Consider the following 15,949-nt stretch of genomic DNA (forward strand, 5'->3'; position numbering starts at 1 on the left):
TAAATTCTTCTTTCCTCGAGAGAGTGTAAAACTCTTTTTTTCTTAACATGGAGGCTTGCAGAAGTTGTTGATACTGACTTTCTTTGATTCCTTGTGCCAGAGTTACAGAGAAACTACCAAGCTACAAAGAAGCCACAGAGCCACAGGGATTGAGCTCCCTATCTAAAGATGTGTTGCCACAGACTCTTCTCTTCATTCCGGACGCCACTGAAGGCTAAGCCCGAAGCTGCCGATAGCCATACCCAGCTGATTCTGATCCTTGTTCTATTGTTTCAGTTGATTTTGTTTACAGTCTTTTAAGAGGCATGGTTTTGCCTCAAACATTTTTACCTGTTTTTCTTTGTGTACTTAAGAATGATTGGTTTACTCCTAAATTGTGCTCTAAAGTACAGTCCTCTTTCTTGGACAGGATCCATGCTGCAGAATGGTGTCTCTGATTTTGAGACCAAGTCTTTGACTAGGCACTCTAGTCACAATTCTCAACAACCCAGGAATGCTGCCAAATCTCTCTCAAGACCTACCACAGAAACTCAGTTTTCAAATATGGGGATGGAAGATGTTCCCCTCTCCACCAATAAAAAGCTAAGTAAGTCAGAGGCCCACCTGTGAGAGAAAATGAAAAATCTGTGTTTTTGGCTAAAGAGGGCAAATTATCTCTGTTGCCATAAATAAGGTTTCAGAGGGGCATCAGTTAATATTTTTCCATTTTCCAGACAGTGACTGACCACTCAGCCCTTCCCCTAACCTTTGTGTACACAGTTGGAGTCTGAAAGTAGTTTAAATGTTGTACAGTCTACTTATGACGACCCGTTTTGTGAATTAAAGTCAAACTCTACTGCCAGAATGACTTATCTGCTAACATTAACCTGTTTCTTTATTTGCTTTATTGCAACGTTTTGGTGCTATTTCTTTCATTTTTATCTCCTGGTTGACCCAACAAGTAAAAGCTCTACCTTCTCTGACATTGACTTTTTTTTTTTCCCCGAGACTGAGTCTCACTCTGTCCCCCAGGCTGGAGTGCAGTGGCGCAGTCTTGGCTCACTGCAAGCTCCGCCTCCCGGGTTCATGCCATTCTCCTGCCTCAGCCTACCGAGTAGCTGGGACTACAGGCAAGTGCCACCATGCCCGGCTAATTTTTTTGTATTTTTAGCAGAGACGGGGTTTCGCCATGTTAGCAAGGATGGTCTCGATCTCCTGACCTCGTGATCCGCCTGTCTCGGCCTCCCAAAGTGCTGGAATTACAGGCGTGAGCCACCACGCCCAGCCAACATCGACATTTTAAAGAAATGTTTTCACTCCTCTTCATAACTTCATGCTCTTACTGAGCTAGAGTCCTCTGACAGACTCTAGCTTTAAGTAAGATCATTTTCTCTTAAGTATGTGGCATTGACTGGTGATAGCTCTTTGCTTAAAAAAAAAAAAATACAATAATCATTTAAACAAACAGCCAATAATTCAGCAGACAAGAGATAATAGCCTGTGTTTCCTATATCTGAGTTTCATACATCTAAGCATGGTGGTCCACTCCACTAAACAAATGAAACAGAAATATAAAGGACACTTGTAATCAGTAGCTCTTTATGGAATTATTTATTACACATGAGCCAAATTTTAATTAGGTAAGCTCCATTTTTTCATTGTTCTTGTAGCCCTCAGCCTGTTGCAGATCAGCAGGTTTGAGACTATCCAATCAAGCCAAAATATATATATATATGCACAAGGCTTGAAAGCTTTTAGGTAGATTTTTTAAAATAAAATCAAGTTGAGATGAGGAAGAATTTAAATTAAAAAATTGGAAATGCATATCTTGGCGTAGTTACAAACTTTTTAGATCCATGTTTCCAGCAATCAATTATATATGTAATTTGGGGATTGGTGAATATGGAAAGGTAAATAGAACTCTTGGAAATTGGTTAAAATATCTTGAGTAGGTAAATGCAGTCTATCCTTTTCTACAAAGCTGGCTTCCTCATATATACAGTGCTTTGAAGTGTACTATACAGAGAGAACATTTTAATTTTGTAATGTCCACATGGTGAATTATATTCTATTAAATCCTGTAACTTAGGGAATTTTGAAAATTTGGTACCTTTTTTAAAGTCTTTTTTCTCTGTGTGTTTCATTTCATTTTGGATAGTTTGTAAAATTGCTGTCTTCAACTGTATTCATCTTTTGTTAACAGTTTCTATTCTGCTGTTAATTCTATGCAGTATATTTCTTGTCTCTGACATTGTTTTATTTGTCTCTAGAAGTTCAACTGGGGTCTTTTAAGATATCTTCCATGTCTCTTCTTACCATGCTTATGCTTTCCTCTACCTTCTTGAACATATGGTATCTTTTCTTTTTTTTTTTTTTGAGATGGAGTTTCACTCTTGTTGCCCAGGCTGGAGTACAGTGGTGTGATTTCAGCTCACTGAAACCTCCACCTCCCAGTGATTCTCCTGCCTCAGCCTCCCGAGTAGCTGGGATTACAGGTGCGTGCCACCACACCCAGCTAATTTTGTATTTTTAGTAGAGATAGGGTTTCACCATGCTGGCCAGGCTGGTCTTGAACTCCTGGCCTCAGGTGATCCACCCACCTTGGCCTCCCAAAGTGCTGGGATTACAGGCATGAGCCACCGCACCTGGCCCTATGGTATCTAATTATAATAGCTGTTTGATGTCCTTTTCTACTCAATTCTATCATCTGTGTCATTTCCGCATCTGCCTCTGTGATTGATTTTTTCTCTTACTTATAGGTCATATTTTTCTGTTTCTTTTAAGCTTTTTTAGGTGGGACTAGAGCAGCCTTTAGTCTAGAGCTAATTTTGCCCTGTTGCTGAGGCAGTATCCTTCCAGCTACTCTGCCTGCCATATATTGTGAGGTTTTTCCACTCTGGCTGGTGTGAGCACAAACTGTCCCTGGCCTGGTGAGCTCTGGGGATTGTTCTGCCTAGTTTTTTTGTTTTGTTTTGTTTTGTTTTGTTTTGTTTTTTGTTTCTTGTTTTTTTTTGCCTGTTATCTTTCCAGTCTTGGGTAGTTTCTTTATACTCGTACACTGGTCCACACTCAGAATCCTCTGTGGATCTCCATGCAGCTCTCTCATGTGTGTAGCTCTTTCCTCACTAATACTCTGCCCCAGAATTTCAGCCATCTTGGCCTCTCCAAATTCCCAACTTTGTCCCTTCAATTCAGGGAGTCCACCAGGCTGTTCAGGATTTCTCCTCCCTGCATTGTAGCCTAGAAACTATTGAGGCAGCAAGTTGGGGCAATCATAGGCCTCACTTCATTTGTTTCTGTTGTCTCGGGAAAAGTACACATTGTCTGAAAACCATTGTTTTATATATTTTGTCTTTGTATGTTTTTAGTTGTTTAAGATAGAAGAATAAATCCAATTATTATTATTCCATCTTGACCAGGATCCTTTTTTTTCCAAAAATCTATAAAAACATGTTTTTCTCATTGGGGAAGGTGGTTATTTAGCAAAGATTCTTAGTCTACATGACATTTGGCTTTGGTGTTCAGATCCAACTTTCAAGTTACCTATATAATTATTCTTTTTTTTTAAATCTTTCGGTTTTTTTCCCCAAGGTTCCAATATTGAAAAATCTGTAAAAGACCTCCAGCGCTGCACAGTGTCTCTTGCACGGTATCGAGTTGTAGTTAAAGAAGAGATGGATGCCTCCATTAAGAAAATGAAACAAGCCTTTGCTGAATTAGAGAGCTGGTAAGTTAAGCTGCATTTGATATCAGTAGTATAAAAATGATCATATATAAATATAAAGATGGTCAGCCATTCCCCAAGTTCTTTCATTCATGACTAACTGCATAGTGAGAGAGACTTATAAATCCTATGGTATATTTAGCTTTCTGCTTTGTTCTGTTTCTCTTGGTCACAGTGAGAATGGTACAGATAACTCACAATGCTCTAGAAATGAGCTGGAGTTTAATATTGTTTGGAAAGGGACACGTAATTATAGAGTAGATCATATACTCTAAAGTCTCCTTTTAGGCCGGGCGTGGTGGCTCACGCCTGTAATCCCAGCACTTTGGGAGGCCGAGGCGGGCGGATCACGAGGTCAGGAGATCAAGACCATCCTGGCTAACACGGTGAAACCCCGTCTCTACTAAAAATACAAAAAATTAGCTGGGCATGGTGGCGGGTGCCTGTAGTCCCAGCTACTCGGGAGGCTGAGGCAGGAGAATGGCGTGAACCCAGGAGGCGGAGCTTGCAGTGAGCCAAGATCTTGCCACTGCACTCCAGCCTGGGCGACAGAGCGAGACTCTGTCTCAAAAAAAAAAAAAAAAAAAAAAAGTCTCCTTTTAAACCAAGATCCTATAACAAATGACATGATGTTTTTGAACAAAATTATAAAGTAGAAAAAATCTGTCTTTGCTTTCTTACCTTCTTCCATCCTTTTTAATGTATGCCACTCCAATAAAGTGCCCTTTTATTAATTATTATTATTATTATTGCTTTTTGAGACAGGGTCTTGCTCTGTCTGTCACCCAGGCTAGAATGCTATGGCACGATCACATCTCACTGTAGCCTCAGCCTCCTGGGCTCCAGCAATCCTCCCACCTCAGCCTCCCAAGTAGCTGGTACTACAGGCATGTACCACCACACCTGGCTCGTTTTTTAATTTTTAAATATTTTGTAGAGATGTGGTCTCACTATGTTGCCCAGGCCAGTCTTGAACTCCTGGGCTCAAGTGATCTGCCTGAAGCTGGGTAATTTATAGTGAATAGAGATTTATTTTTTACAGTTTTGGAGTCTGAGAAGTTCAAGGTCAAGGGGCCCACATCTTGGCAAGGACCTTGCTGTGTCATTCCATGGCAGATGGCAGAAGGGCAAGGGAGCATGCATGGGAGAGCCAGAGAGGGCCAAACTCAATTTTCTAATGAACCCACTCTCTCAATAACAAAATTAATTCATTTGTGGGACTCTCCCCTCATGACCTAATCATCTCTTAAAGGTCCCACCTCTTACCACTGTAGCATTGAGGATTAAGTTTCCAACACACAAGCTTTGGGGATCACATTCAAACCGTAGCAATATTCTAATGTTTCCTGGAACACTGAAGCTGTTTTAACTGTTAGATATTAAGGTGTTAACTTATATTTATTTGTTTTTTTGTTTTGTTTTGTTTTGTTTTTTGAGACGGAGTCTCTCTCTGTCGCCTAGGCTGGAGTGGAGTGGCCCAATCTTGGCTCACTGCACCTCCGCCTCCCAGGTTCCAGCGATTCTCCTGCCTCAGCCTCCCGGAGTAGCTGGGACTACAGGCATGTGCCACCATACTGGCTAATTTTTTGTGTGTTTTTACTAGAGACGGGGTTTCACCATGTTGGCCAGGCTGGTCTCGAACTCCTGACCTCAGGTGATCTGCCCATCTCTGCCTCCCAAAGTGCTGAGATTACAAGAGTGAGCCACCGTGCCCAGCTGGTGTTAACAGATGTTTAAACTCTAGCTCCTTTGTGGGAGATATTTTATAAGGGATTTTTTTGAAACTAGAAAAGACTTAAGGACCATATTAAAATGACAGGAAGACAAGCAGCTAGGTTGATGCTTTGATACTTAGAACTTGTTCATTATACTTATTTTTAGTAACTGTCTAGATCTGAAATATGACAGGAAGTGTTCATGAAAAGAACAAACCATCCATGCTTTCTTGCTGCCTGTAGACTGTTCCCTCAGGTTATACCTAACTGTGTCTCTGTTCACAAATTTAGTCTAGTCACTTTTGCCACAACATATAAGAGATAGAGGAGAGTGTAGGTCCCCTCAGTCCTCCTGGTCTCTGGAATTGCAGAGGAGTAGTTAATCAAAATGAAATAATGCCTCCAAAAAGTTAAATCATCAGAACCAAAACTTACTTTGGGGCTAGATAATTCATCTTAGTCTACCCATGCCTTGTCCTGAATTCTGAGTTTTACTTTTCAGGTTTTATGGCTAGGAATTTAATGTCATGTCTTCTGTTTTTCTTTGTTTGTTTGAAACAGGGTCTGGCTCTGTCACCCAGGCTGGAGTGCAGTGGCACAGTCATGGCTCACTGCAACCTCCACCTCCTGGGCTCCAGCTATCCTCCCACCCTCAGCCTCCCTAGTCCTCTAGCTGGGACTACAAGCATATGCCACCACACCTGGCTAATTTTTTAATTTTTTGTAGAGATGAGGTTTCACCATATTGCCCAGGCTGGTCTCCAGTTCCTGGGCCCAAGCAATCCTCTCATCTAGGCCTCCCAAAGTGCTGGGATTACAGCCATGAGCCACTGCGCCCGGCTGTCTTCTGTTTTTCTTGACACATATTTTTGCTCCTGCCAGATTACTCATTGTCTCAAAACTTAACATTCACATATCCTCTTCCATCTACTAGTTAATGCCACTTTCCAGCCTGAAAATGTTCTCCTATTCCTCTGTATTTATCTAAATCCCACCATTTCTCCAAACTCTCCTTAAATTAAGGTCTAACTTCTGGAAATTCTTTTAGGTAACTGATTTTTCCCCTTTCTGAACCTCTAGGAGGAAGCACCATGCCCTTTGCACCGCATTCTTGTCATATAAGATATTGTTGGCTTGTTTAGAAAATAAAGAGCTGGCTGGGCACAGTGGCTCATGCCTGAATCCCAGCACTTTGGGAGGCCAAGGTGGGTGGATCACAAGGTCAAGAGTTCAAGAACAGCTTGGCCAACATGGTGAAACCCCATCTCTACTAAGCATTCAAAAATTAGCCAGATGTGGTGGCGTGCACCTGTAATCCCAGCTACTAGGGAGGCTGAAGCAGGAGAATCGCTTGAACCCAGGAGGTGGAGGTTGCAGTGAGCTGAGATCGCGCCATTGCACTCCAGCCTGGGCGATAGGGCGAGACTTCATCTCAAAAAACAAAGAAAAAAGAGCTGGGCGCAGTGGCTCATGCCTGTAATCCCAGTGCTTTGGGAGGCTGAGGCAGGTGGATCACGAGGTCAGGAGATGGAGACCATCCTGGCTAACAAGGTGAAACCCCATCTCTACTAAAAATACAAAAAGTTAGCTGGGCGTGGTGGCGGGCACCTGTAGTCCCAGCTACTCCGGAGGCTGAGGCAGGAGAACGGCGTGAACCTGGAAGGAGGAGCTTGCAGTAAGCCAAGATTGCGCAACTGCACTCCAGCCTGGGTGACAGTGCAAGACTTCGTCTCAAAAAAAAAAAAAGGAAGAAAGAGCTAAGTGTAGTAGGTCATCACAACTTTGCTTTGATAAGCCTCTGGTCTCCATGATTGTTCAGCTTACTGATTACTTAGTCACAGGATCTGATTCCATTCGTAACAAGCTTGAACCAGGAAACACAGTTCCGGGAGAGAGATTTGTGAATTCCTGCTGACTTGGAACCCAGCCAGGAGGAGCCTCCTTCAATAAATGACAAATGAAATGACTTCCTACCTGGGAACTGTGTATTTAGGATTGATTAGCTGACGTAACAACCAGGTCAATTTAACTTGAGGAAAGAGATTACCTGCCCTTTCCTGCTAGTATAAAGCCCTTTGCTCTGGTTCATTGAGTTTATAAACCACCTTATTTCAATGTTCCTTGTAGCCGCTACTTCAAGACATAATTGGCAAGTGAGCTAACTCCATTTGGCACCAAACTAGAGCTTGGAGTTAATGTCACTTAGAAAGACATTTCTAAGTTGGTTATAGCATAAAAGAAAAGCAAAGAGTTCTAACAGATTTGCCCCAGTAAAAGTACATTACCCCTGACAAGGCACTAGGGAAATTATACAGATAACTCCTTTCACTTTGATGCCGAATAAAAACTGACACACCTATAGAAAGGTAAACTCAGAAGCATTCTAATGTATAAAACTTAAAATTTCTTCTTATTGGTGACTTAGCAATAATCATCTCTAGACCCAAGTTTACTTTTCTTGTTAATTAATAATATTTGTCTGCTTTTCATTGTTGGAGCTGTTAGTTGACTTAAGTTTAAGGATATTAAGGAGGCAGGATATGGAGTGGAACATGAAGCTAGAATATATAAACTCCTTTGGAAGATTGTCATGTAATGTGTTGATGAAAAATGCCAACAGGATACACACTCAGCTTCTCTTTTAAATAAAAAGTTTCAATTTTATGAAAGCCAAAAGGTATTTTTTAAAAGGAGAAATGGGTAAGAGAAAAAGATTATCAAGAAATTTGAGATTATACATCACAGAAAGTCATGTAAGTTTATGGTTAAGATTTTGAAATTTTTCCTGATTCCTCCGTCCTTTTATTGGCGTTGTTTTTTTTTTTTCCTGTTTCTTTTCTTTTCTTTTTTTTTTTTGAGACAGGGTCTCTGTTGCCCATACTGGAGTGTAGTAGCGCCATCATGTCTCACTACAGCCTCCCAGGCTCAAGGGATCCTCCTACCTCAGCCTCTTGAGTAGCTGGGACTACAAGGCGGGTGCAACCACACCCAGCTAATTTTTGTATCTTTTGTAGAGATGGGGTTTTGCCACATTGCCCAGGCTGGTTTTGAACTCCTGGGCTCAAGCGGTCCTCCTGCTTCAGCCTCCCAGAGTGCTGGGATTACAGGTGTGAGCCACCTCGCCCAGCCCAGAGCTTTTTTTTTTTAATGTTAAATCAAGCTTAGTCTTACCAAAGGCTTTTAAGTCCTTACATTTAAAGGCCACATATAGATGCTGAAAACTTAGGAATCATTTTATGAACCAAACTACCTCCAAAATATTATCTCTGAAAATATCTAAAATGCGTAGAAATAAAGGAATGTGATAATGTAGTATGTATTATCAAAAATGTACATAGCACTTTAGTTCTAAATCATTCTTTGGTTTTTGAAGCTTAGTATGTTGATGTCTTGTTTATACTAGTACTTCACACCATGGTTCTTGATTTTTTTTTATTTAAAATTTAACTCTAACCATCTGTGAAAATAATTACAGGTTGAGTATCCCTTATCTGAAATGCTTAGGACTAGAAATGTTTTAGGTTTTTTATTTTTATTTTTTTCAGATTTTGGAATGTCTGCAGAAACTAGTTGAGCATCCCTAATCTAAAAATTCAAAATCTAAACTGCTCCAATGAGTATTTTCTTTCAGTGTCATGTCAGTGCTCAAAAAAGTACAGCTTTTGAAGCATTTTGGATTAGGAATGCTCAACCGGTAATAACATATGAAGAATATTTTACTGAACATGTTCAGTTATATTATTGGATTTTTTTAATCCTGATTTCTTTTCCAAAAAGTAGGTATTGTTAATTCTGTTTTACTGAAAATAAATGTATGTCTTAGGTTAAGCAATTTGCCTAACATAAGTTGCAGATCCAATATTTGAATGTATGTATTCAGACTCATTAACCTATGATTTTCGTCTCATACCTCATTGATGGCCCACTTCCCCACTAAAGCTTGGCAAGGCTAGAGACTGTTGGTACATGTCATATTACAGACAGTTCCCTACTTATGATGGTTCAACTTAACAATTTTCTGACTTTATGATGGTATGAAGGTGATACACATTCAGTAGAAAGCGTACTTTGTATACCCATACAACCATTTTATTTTTCACTTTCAGTGTAGTGTTTAATAAATTACATCAGATATTCAGCACTTCATTATAAAATAGGTGTGTTAGATGACTTTGCCCAACTGCAGACTAATATAAATGTTCTGAGCACGTTTAAGGTAGGCTAGGCTAAGCTTTGATATTCAATAGGTTAGGTATATTAAATGCATTATCAACTTAAGATATTTGCACATGCCTGTAGTCCCAGCACTTTGGGAGGCTGTATTCGTCTGTTCTCAACGCTGCTAATAAAGACATACTCGAGACTGGGTAATTTATCAAGGAAAGAGGTTTAATTGACTCACAGTTCTACATGGCTGGGAAGGCCTCACAATCATGGCTGAAGGCAAAGGAGGAGCAAAGTCACATCTTACATGGTGGCAGCCAAGAGAGCTTGTGCAAGGGGACTCTCATTTATAAAACCATCAGATCTTTTGAGACTTACTACCACAACAACAGTATGGGGGAACCACCCCTATGATTCAGTTATCTTCACCTGGCCCCACCCTTGACACTTGGGGATTATTACAGTTGAAGGTGAGATTTGGGTGGGGATACAGCCAAACCATATCAGAGGCCAAGGCAGGAGGATTACTTGAGTCCAGGAGTTCAAGACCAGCCTAGGCAACATAGTGAGATCCCATCTTTACATAAAGTAACAAAATTAACTGGGCTCAATGACACGTGTCCATAGTCCAGCTACTGAAGAGGATCGCTTGAGCCCAGGAAGTGGAGGCTGTAGTGGGCCATGATTGTGCCACTGTACTCCCACCCTGGGTGACAGAGCAAGACCCTGTCTCTTTAAAGAAAAAAAAAAAAATTTCGATTTACAGTGGGTTTATTGGGACATAACCCCATTGTAAGCCGAGGAGCATCTGTATTGTTTCCTCTTCAGCTTAAAGGCTATGTAACAGAGAAACCCCAATGTAGGAGAAATTAGGGACTAAGGAACTTAGTCATTATGAAACAGGTTAGGATGAGAAGCACCAGGATTTAGGCTGAGCCTATGAAAGTATTTTTTAAGTTCAATAAAGTAAAACTATAAGAATACTCCATCTGAATATCCAATGTTCTTTTGATTTTGTGATTCAGAATGTCCTAAATCACTATTATTCTTAAGTCACAACTTGTAGTGCCTTGTGATTCTGGTATTCTTCAGGTCAGATCAGAGTAGCGGGAAAGGTTTTAAGATTAAAGGCAGGGTCACTGTGGGGTGGGGTTAATTAGAAAATATTTCTTCGGGGAAATAAATCATTATCAAGCCATGTAAAAAGCATGGTATTTACACTGGCGGAAAGGTTGGGGTGGAACACTGCATTTCAGAGATATGAGCAGAGGCATAGAAGGGACACGTAGGGACCACACACAGTCTAGCTGTTGCTATGGGGCAATAGTGAAAGTAGCGAGGGGTGAAGTCAGAGGCTGAGGTATAATGAGAGCATTTGATGGAGGGATCTGAATTTTGTTTTTCCTTTTTTTAAAGATTTCATTATTCCCTCTTATTTTTACTATATTGCCCATAATTATAATCGTTTTATTAGATATAAGTAAAACTCAAAATTCTACCACCTTAACACATAAGTAATTTTTATTTTCTGCATTCCCTTGTGTTCCTTATGTATATTCATACATATTCTTGAATAGTTGTAATTGCAGTGAGAGTGTAATTTCAATGTGATATTTTCACTTAAAATTAGTTTGATTCCAACCCCATCAAAAAGTGGGCAAAGGATATGAACAGACACTTCTCAAAAGAAGACATTTATGCAGCCAAAAGACACATCAAAAAATGTTCATCATCACTGGCCATCAGAGAAATGCAAATCAAAACCACAATGAGATACCATCTCACACCAGTTAGAATGGCCATCATTAAAAAGTCAGGAAACAACAGGTGCTGGAGAGGATGTGGAGAAATAGGAACACTTTTACACTGTTGGTGGGACTGGAAACTAGTTCAACCATTGTGGAAGTCAGTGTGGCGATTCCTCAGGGATCTAGAACTAGAAATACCATTCGACCCAGCCATCCCATTACTGGGTATATACCCAAAGTACTATAAATCATGCTGCTATAAAGACACATGCACACATATGTTTATTGCGGCACTATTCACAATAGCAAAGACTTGGAACCAACCCAAATGTACAACAATGATAGACTGGATTAAGAAAATGTGGCATATATACACCATGGAATACTATGCAGCCATAAAAAATGATGAGTTCATGTCCTTTGTAGGGACATGGATGAAATTGGAAATCATCATTCTCAGTAAACTATCGCAAGAACAAAAAAGCAAACACCGCATGTTGTCACTCATAGATGGAAATTGAACAATGAGAACACATGGACACAGGAAGGGGAACATCACACTCTGGGGACTGTTGTGGGGTGGGGGAAGAGGGGAGGGACAGCATTAGGAGATATACCTAATGCTAAATGACGAGTTAATGGGTGCAGCACACCAGCATGGCACATGTATACATATGTAACTAACCTGCACATTGTGCACATGTACCCTAAAACTGAAAGTATAATAATAATAAAAATAATAAATAAAGGAAAATTAGTTTGATTCATCACTTCATAACTGCCTACACTGTGTTAGTGTGTGTACCTGTTTATTTAATAATTTCTTTACAGTGAATCTGGAATGTATAATGATTTACCAGTTAATATGATTGCATTTTACTAAAGAGATATTCTGCTGAAACTGAGAAATCAAGATGAATACAGGAATTAAAATAATAATTGCTGCCACTGTTTACTGAGCTCACTTACTAAGCTTTTATTGTATGTCAGAAACTTTTATGTACAGTGCTTCTAATCTATATAACATTATCACTTGTGGTATTACGTTCATGTTGTAGGTGAGAAAGATGGGCACAAAAATATTTTACCCAAAGATGCTTTTCCACTACACCATTCTTTTGTTTTCTTTCTTACCAGGTATTCCTGTTTGCTTTATTCTGCAGTGTTTACCTTCCTACGCCACACGTTTTCACCTTTTTCTGGTTTCTGGAGCTTTTAGACATTGGTGTCATAATTCCAGTTTCTTTTTTTTTTTTTTTTTTTTTTAGACTGGGTCTCGTTCTGTCTCCCAGGCCGGAATGTAGTGGCGCAATATCGGTTCACTGCTACCTCTGCCTCCCGAGTTCAAGCGATTCTCCTGTCTCACCCTCCCAAGTAGCTGGGATTACAGGCATGTGCCACTACACCCGGCTAATTGTTGTATTTTTAGTAGAGACAAGGTTTCACCATGTTGGCTAGGCTGGTCTCAAACTTCTGACCTCAGGTGATCCGCCTGCCTCGGCCTCCCAAAGTACTGGGATTACAGGCATGAGCCACCATGCCCAGCCAAAATCACAGTTTCAAATGAGGATCTGGTCAGCCACTCACTAAGGGGGCTTAACACCCCAGCCATTTTTATTTTGTTTTATTTTAATTTTTATGTTTTTGGAGAGACAAGATCCCACTGTGTTACCCAGTCTGGTCTCGACCTCCTGGGCTCAAGTGATCCTCCTGCCTCGACCTCCCCAAGTGCTGGGATAGCAGGCATGAGCCACTGTGCCTGGCCCTGGCTCAACCTTTTTTTTTTTTGTAACCAACTAAAAACTTGAGGCCAGGCGCGGTAGCTCACGCCTGTAATCTCAGCACTTTGGGAGGCCAAGGCGGGTGGATCACCTGAGGTCAGGAGTTTGAGACCAGCCTGACCAACAAGGTGAAACCCCGTTTCTCCTAAAAATACAAAAATTAGCCAGGCGTGGTGGCGTGCACCTGTAGTCCCCACTACTTGGGAGGCTGAGACAGAAAAATTGCTTGAACCGGGGACGCAGAGGTTGCAGTGAGCCGAGATCATGCCACTGCACTCTGGCCTGGGCAACAGAGTGAGACTGTTTCAAAAAAACAAAAAAACTTGAACAACATACTCCTTAGCAATACAGATTGTTACTGGTTCTTTTTCCTTAAGCAGATTATAAAATATCATTGAGTCACATGATCTCCTGGATTAGCATATAACTGAAGTGCTTTTGACCATTGGAAAAGAACAGAAAGAAAGGTTACTCCATTGAAAGCCTGTCACATGAGAACCGTGGCTTATGTTCACATTCTAACTTATTTTTTTGTTTGTTTGGTTTTTTTTTGAGACAGAGTCTCGCTGTGTCACTGAGGCTGGAGTGCAGTGGCACGATCTCGGCTCACTGCAACCCCTGCCTCTTGGGTTCAAGCGATTCTCCTGCCTGAGTCTCCCATGCAGTTGGGATTACAGGCGCACGCCACATTTTTGTACTTCTAGTAGAGACAGGGTTTCATCATATTGGCCAGGCTGGTCTCGAACTCCTGGCCTCAAGTGATCCTCCGGCCTTGGCCTCCCAGAATGCTGTGATTATAGGCGTGAGTCACTGCGCCTGGCCTTTTGGGGAGGCTGAGGTGGGTGGATTGCTTGAGGTCAGGAGTTCAAGACCAGCCTGGGCAACATGATGAAACCTGTCTCTACTAAAAATACAAAAATTAGCCAGGCATGAGTGGTGCACACCTGTAATCCCAGCTACCCGGGAGGCTGAGGCACAAGAATCGCTTGAACCCTGGAGGCGGAGGTTGCAGTGAGCCAAGATCGCGTCACTGCACTCCAGCCTGGGCGACAGAGCAAGACTCAAAAAAATAAAAAAGGAAGGAAAAAAACTATTGGCAATTCTCTTTTTTGGTTATTTTATATGGAAAGAGGAAACCATCTTCAAAGAAAAAAAGGCGTCTGCATTGGCTTTGCTTGAATTTTTGCTTGGTTGGTTAGTGGAATTAGAATGAATGGGTTTTAAGGCCATTTATGGTGGCTCATACCTATAATCCCAGCACTTTGGGAGACCAAGGCGAGACAATCACTTGAAACCAGGAGTTCAAGACCAGCCTGGGCAACATAGTGAGACCCCTGCCTCTGTAATTTTTTTTTTCTTTTTTTTTTAATTAGCCAAGTGTGGTAGCATGCACCTTTAATCCTAGCTACTTAGGAAGCTGAGCAGGAGGATTGCTTGAGCCCAGGAGGTCAAGGATGCAGTGAGCTATGATTACACCACTGCATTCCAGCCTGGGTGACAGAGCAAGACCCTGTCTTAAAAAAAAAAAAAATTGTCCAGGTACAGCGGCTCATGCCTGTAATCCTAGTACTTTGGGAGGCTGATGTGGATGGGTCGCTTGATCTCAGGAGTTCGAGACCAGCCTGGGCAACATGGTGAAACCCCCATCTCTACAAAAAATGTAAAAAATTAGCTGGGCGTGGTAGCTCGTGCTTGTAGTCCCAGCTACTTAGAGGGCTGAGGCGGGATGATTGCTTGAGCCCAGGAGGCGGAAGTTGGCAGTGAGTCTTGATGGTGCCACTGTACTCCAGCCTGGGCGACAGTGAGACCCTGTCTCAAAAAAAAAAAAAAAAAGATTCTAGGTTTTGAGCAAATAAAATTGAATACAAATGTTTTCTGACAATATTATTGAATGGTTTTGAGTATCATCCCTTGAAATAATTGACCTGTGGAATTGTCAAGAGTTGCGTTTCCATTTTAATATTATTTTTCCAATGCAACAGTCATAAACAAATAATTAACAATTTTTTGGTACCAATGAATTATTGAAGGCAAGAGCTAGAATCTCTAACTGCATGTTAGATATCTGTATATTAATTATAGGACTTGCTTCAAATGATGGACACAATTTGTGTTAGAGATGTGAATGGGGATGCTTCAGTAACAACTATTCTGAGCAATTAAATTATGCAAAAGCTTTAGAATAAATTGGCTGGGTGCAGTGGCTCATGCCTGTAATCCCAGGCAGGCAGATTACTTGAAGCCAGGAGTTTGAGACCAGCCTGGCAACATGCCAAAAACCCATCTCTGCTAAAAATAGAAAAATTAGCTGGGCATGGTGCCACATGCCCATAGTCCCAGCTACTCGGGAGGCTGAGGCAGAAGAATCACTTGAACCCAGGAGGCAGAGGTTGCCATGAGCCAAGATCATGCTATTGCACTCCAGAGCAAGACTCCATCTCAAAAAAAAAAACAAAACAAAACAACAACCAAAAAAACCCTCATCTTATAGAATAAGTTGAGCAAATGTGAACATGGTAAGGAAGTCCTGAAAAGGAAGGAAGGAAATATAGAACATTTAGTTACCAGTCTTTTTCTTTAGTAGCAGGGAGCAGTCATCCAAATCTATCTTTCATGATTGAAGAAAGGATATGGAAATTCTCAACACTGAATAAGGCCCAGGCTTAGTAAGAACTAGTGTTGTTCCAAACAGGTTCCCAGCAATATTTAGCTGAATTTCATTAGCAATTTTAGAATCCAGTCTGCCAGATGCTTGGTGCTTATTATGGCATATTTCCATTCAAGAAAGCCTTGAGGGAAGCTTAGTACCCTGAGGTATTGGAGTGAGCAAGGTAATAG

At 41.1% G+C, this 15,949-nt stretch overlaps 1 protein-coding gene across 6 annotated transcripts in view; it reads left to right on the plus strand.

Moving 5' to 3' along the window:
- Positions 1 to 15,949, plus strand: part of SPATS2 (spermatogenesis associated serine rich 2) — a 165,816-nt gene that overhangs the window by 134,084 nt on the left and 15,783 nt on the right. For all 6 annotated transcript variants that reach the window (XM_024257086.3, XM_054527930.1, XM_054527931.1 and 3 more), the window contains 2 exons: positions 410 to 586; positions 3,571 to 3,706. In XM_024257086.3, the coding sequence (XP_024112854.2) occupies positions 410 to 586; positions 3,571 to 3,706 (313 nt within the window). The remainder of the gene's footprint in view (positions 1 to 409; positions 587 to 3,570; positions 3,707 to 15,949) is intronic.

This window comes from Pongo abelii, chromosome 10 (genome assembly GCF_028885655.2).
Source record: "Pongo abelii isolate AG06213 chromosome 10, NHGRI_mPonAbe1-v2.0_pri, whole genome shotgun sequence".
Lineage (NCBI taxonomy): Eukaryota > Metazoa > Chordata > Mammalia > Primates > Hominidae > Pongo > Pongo abelii.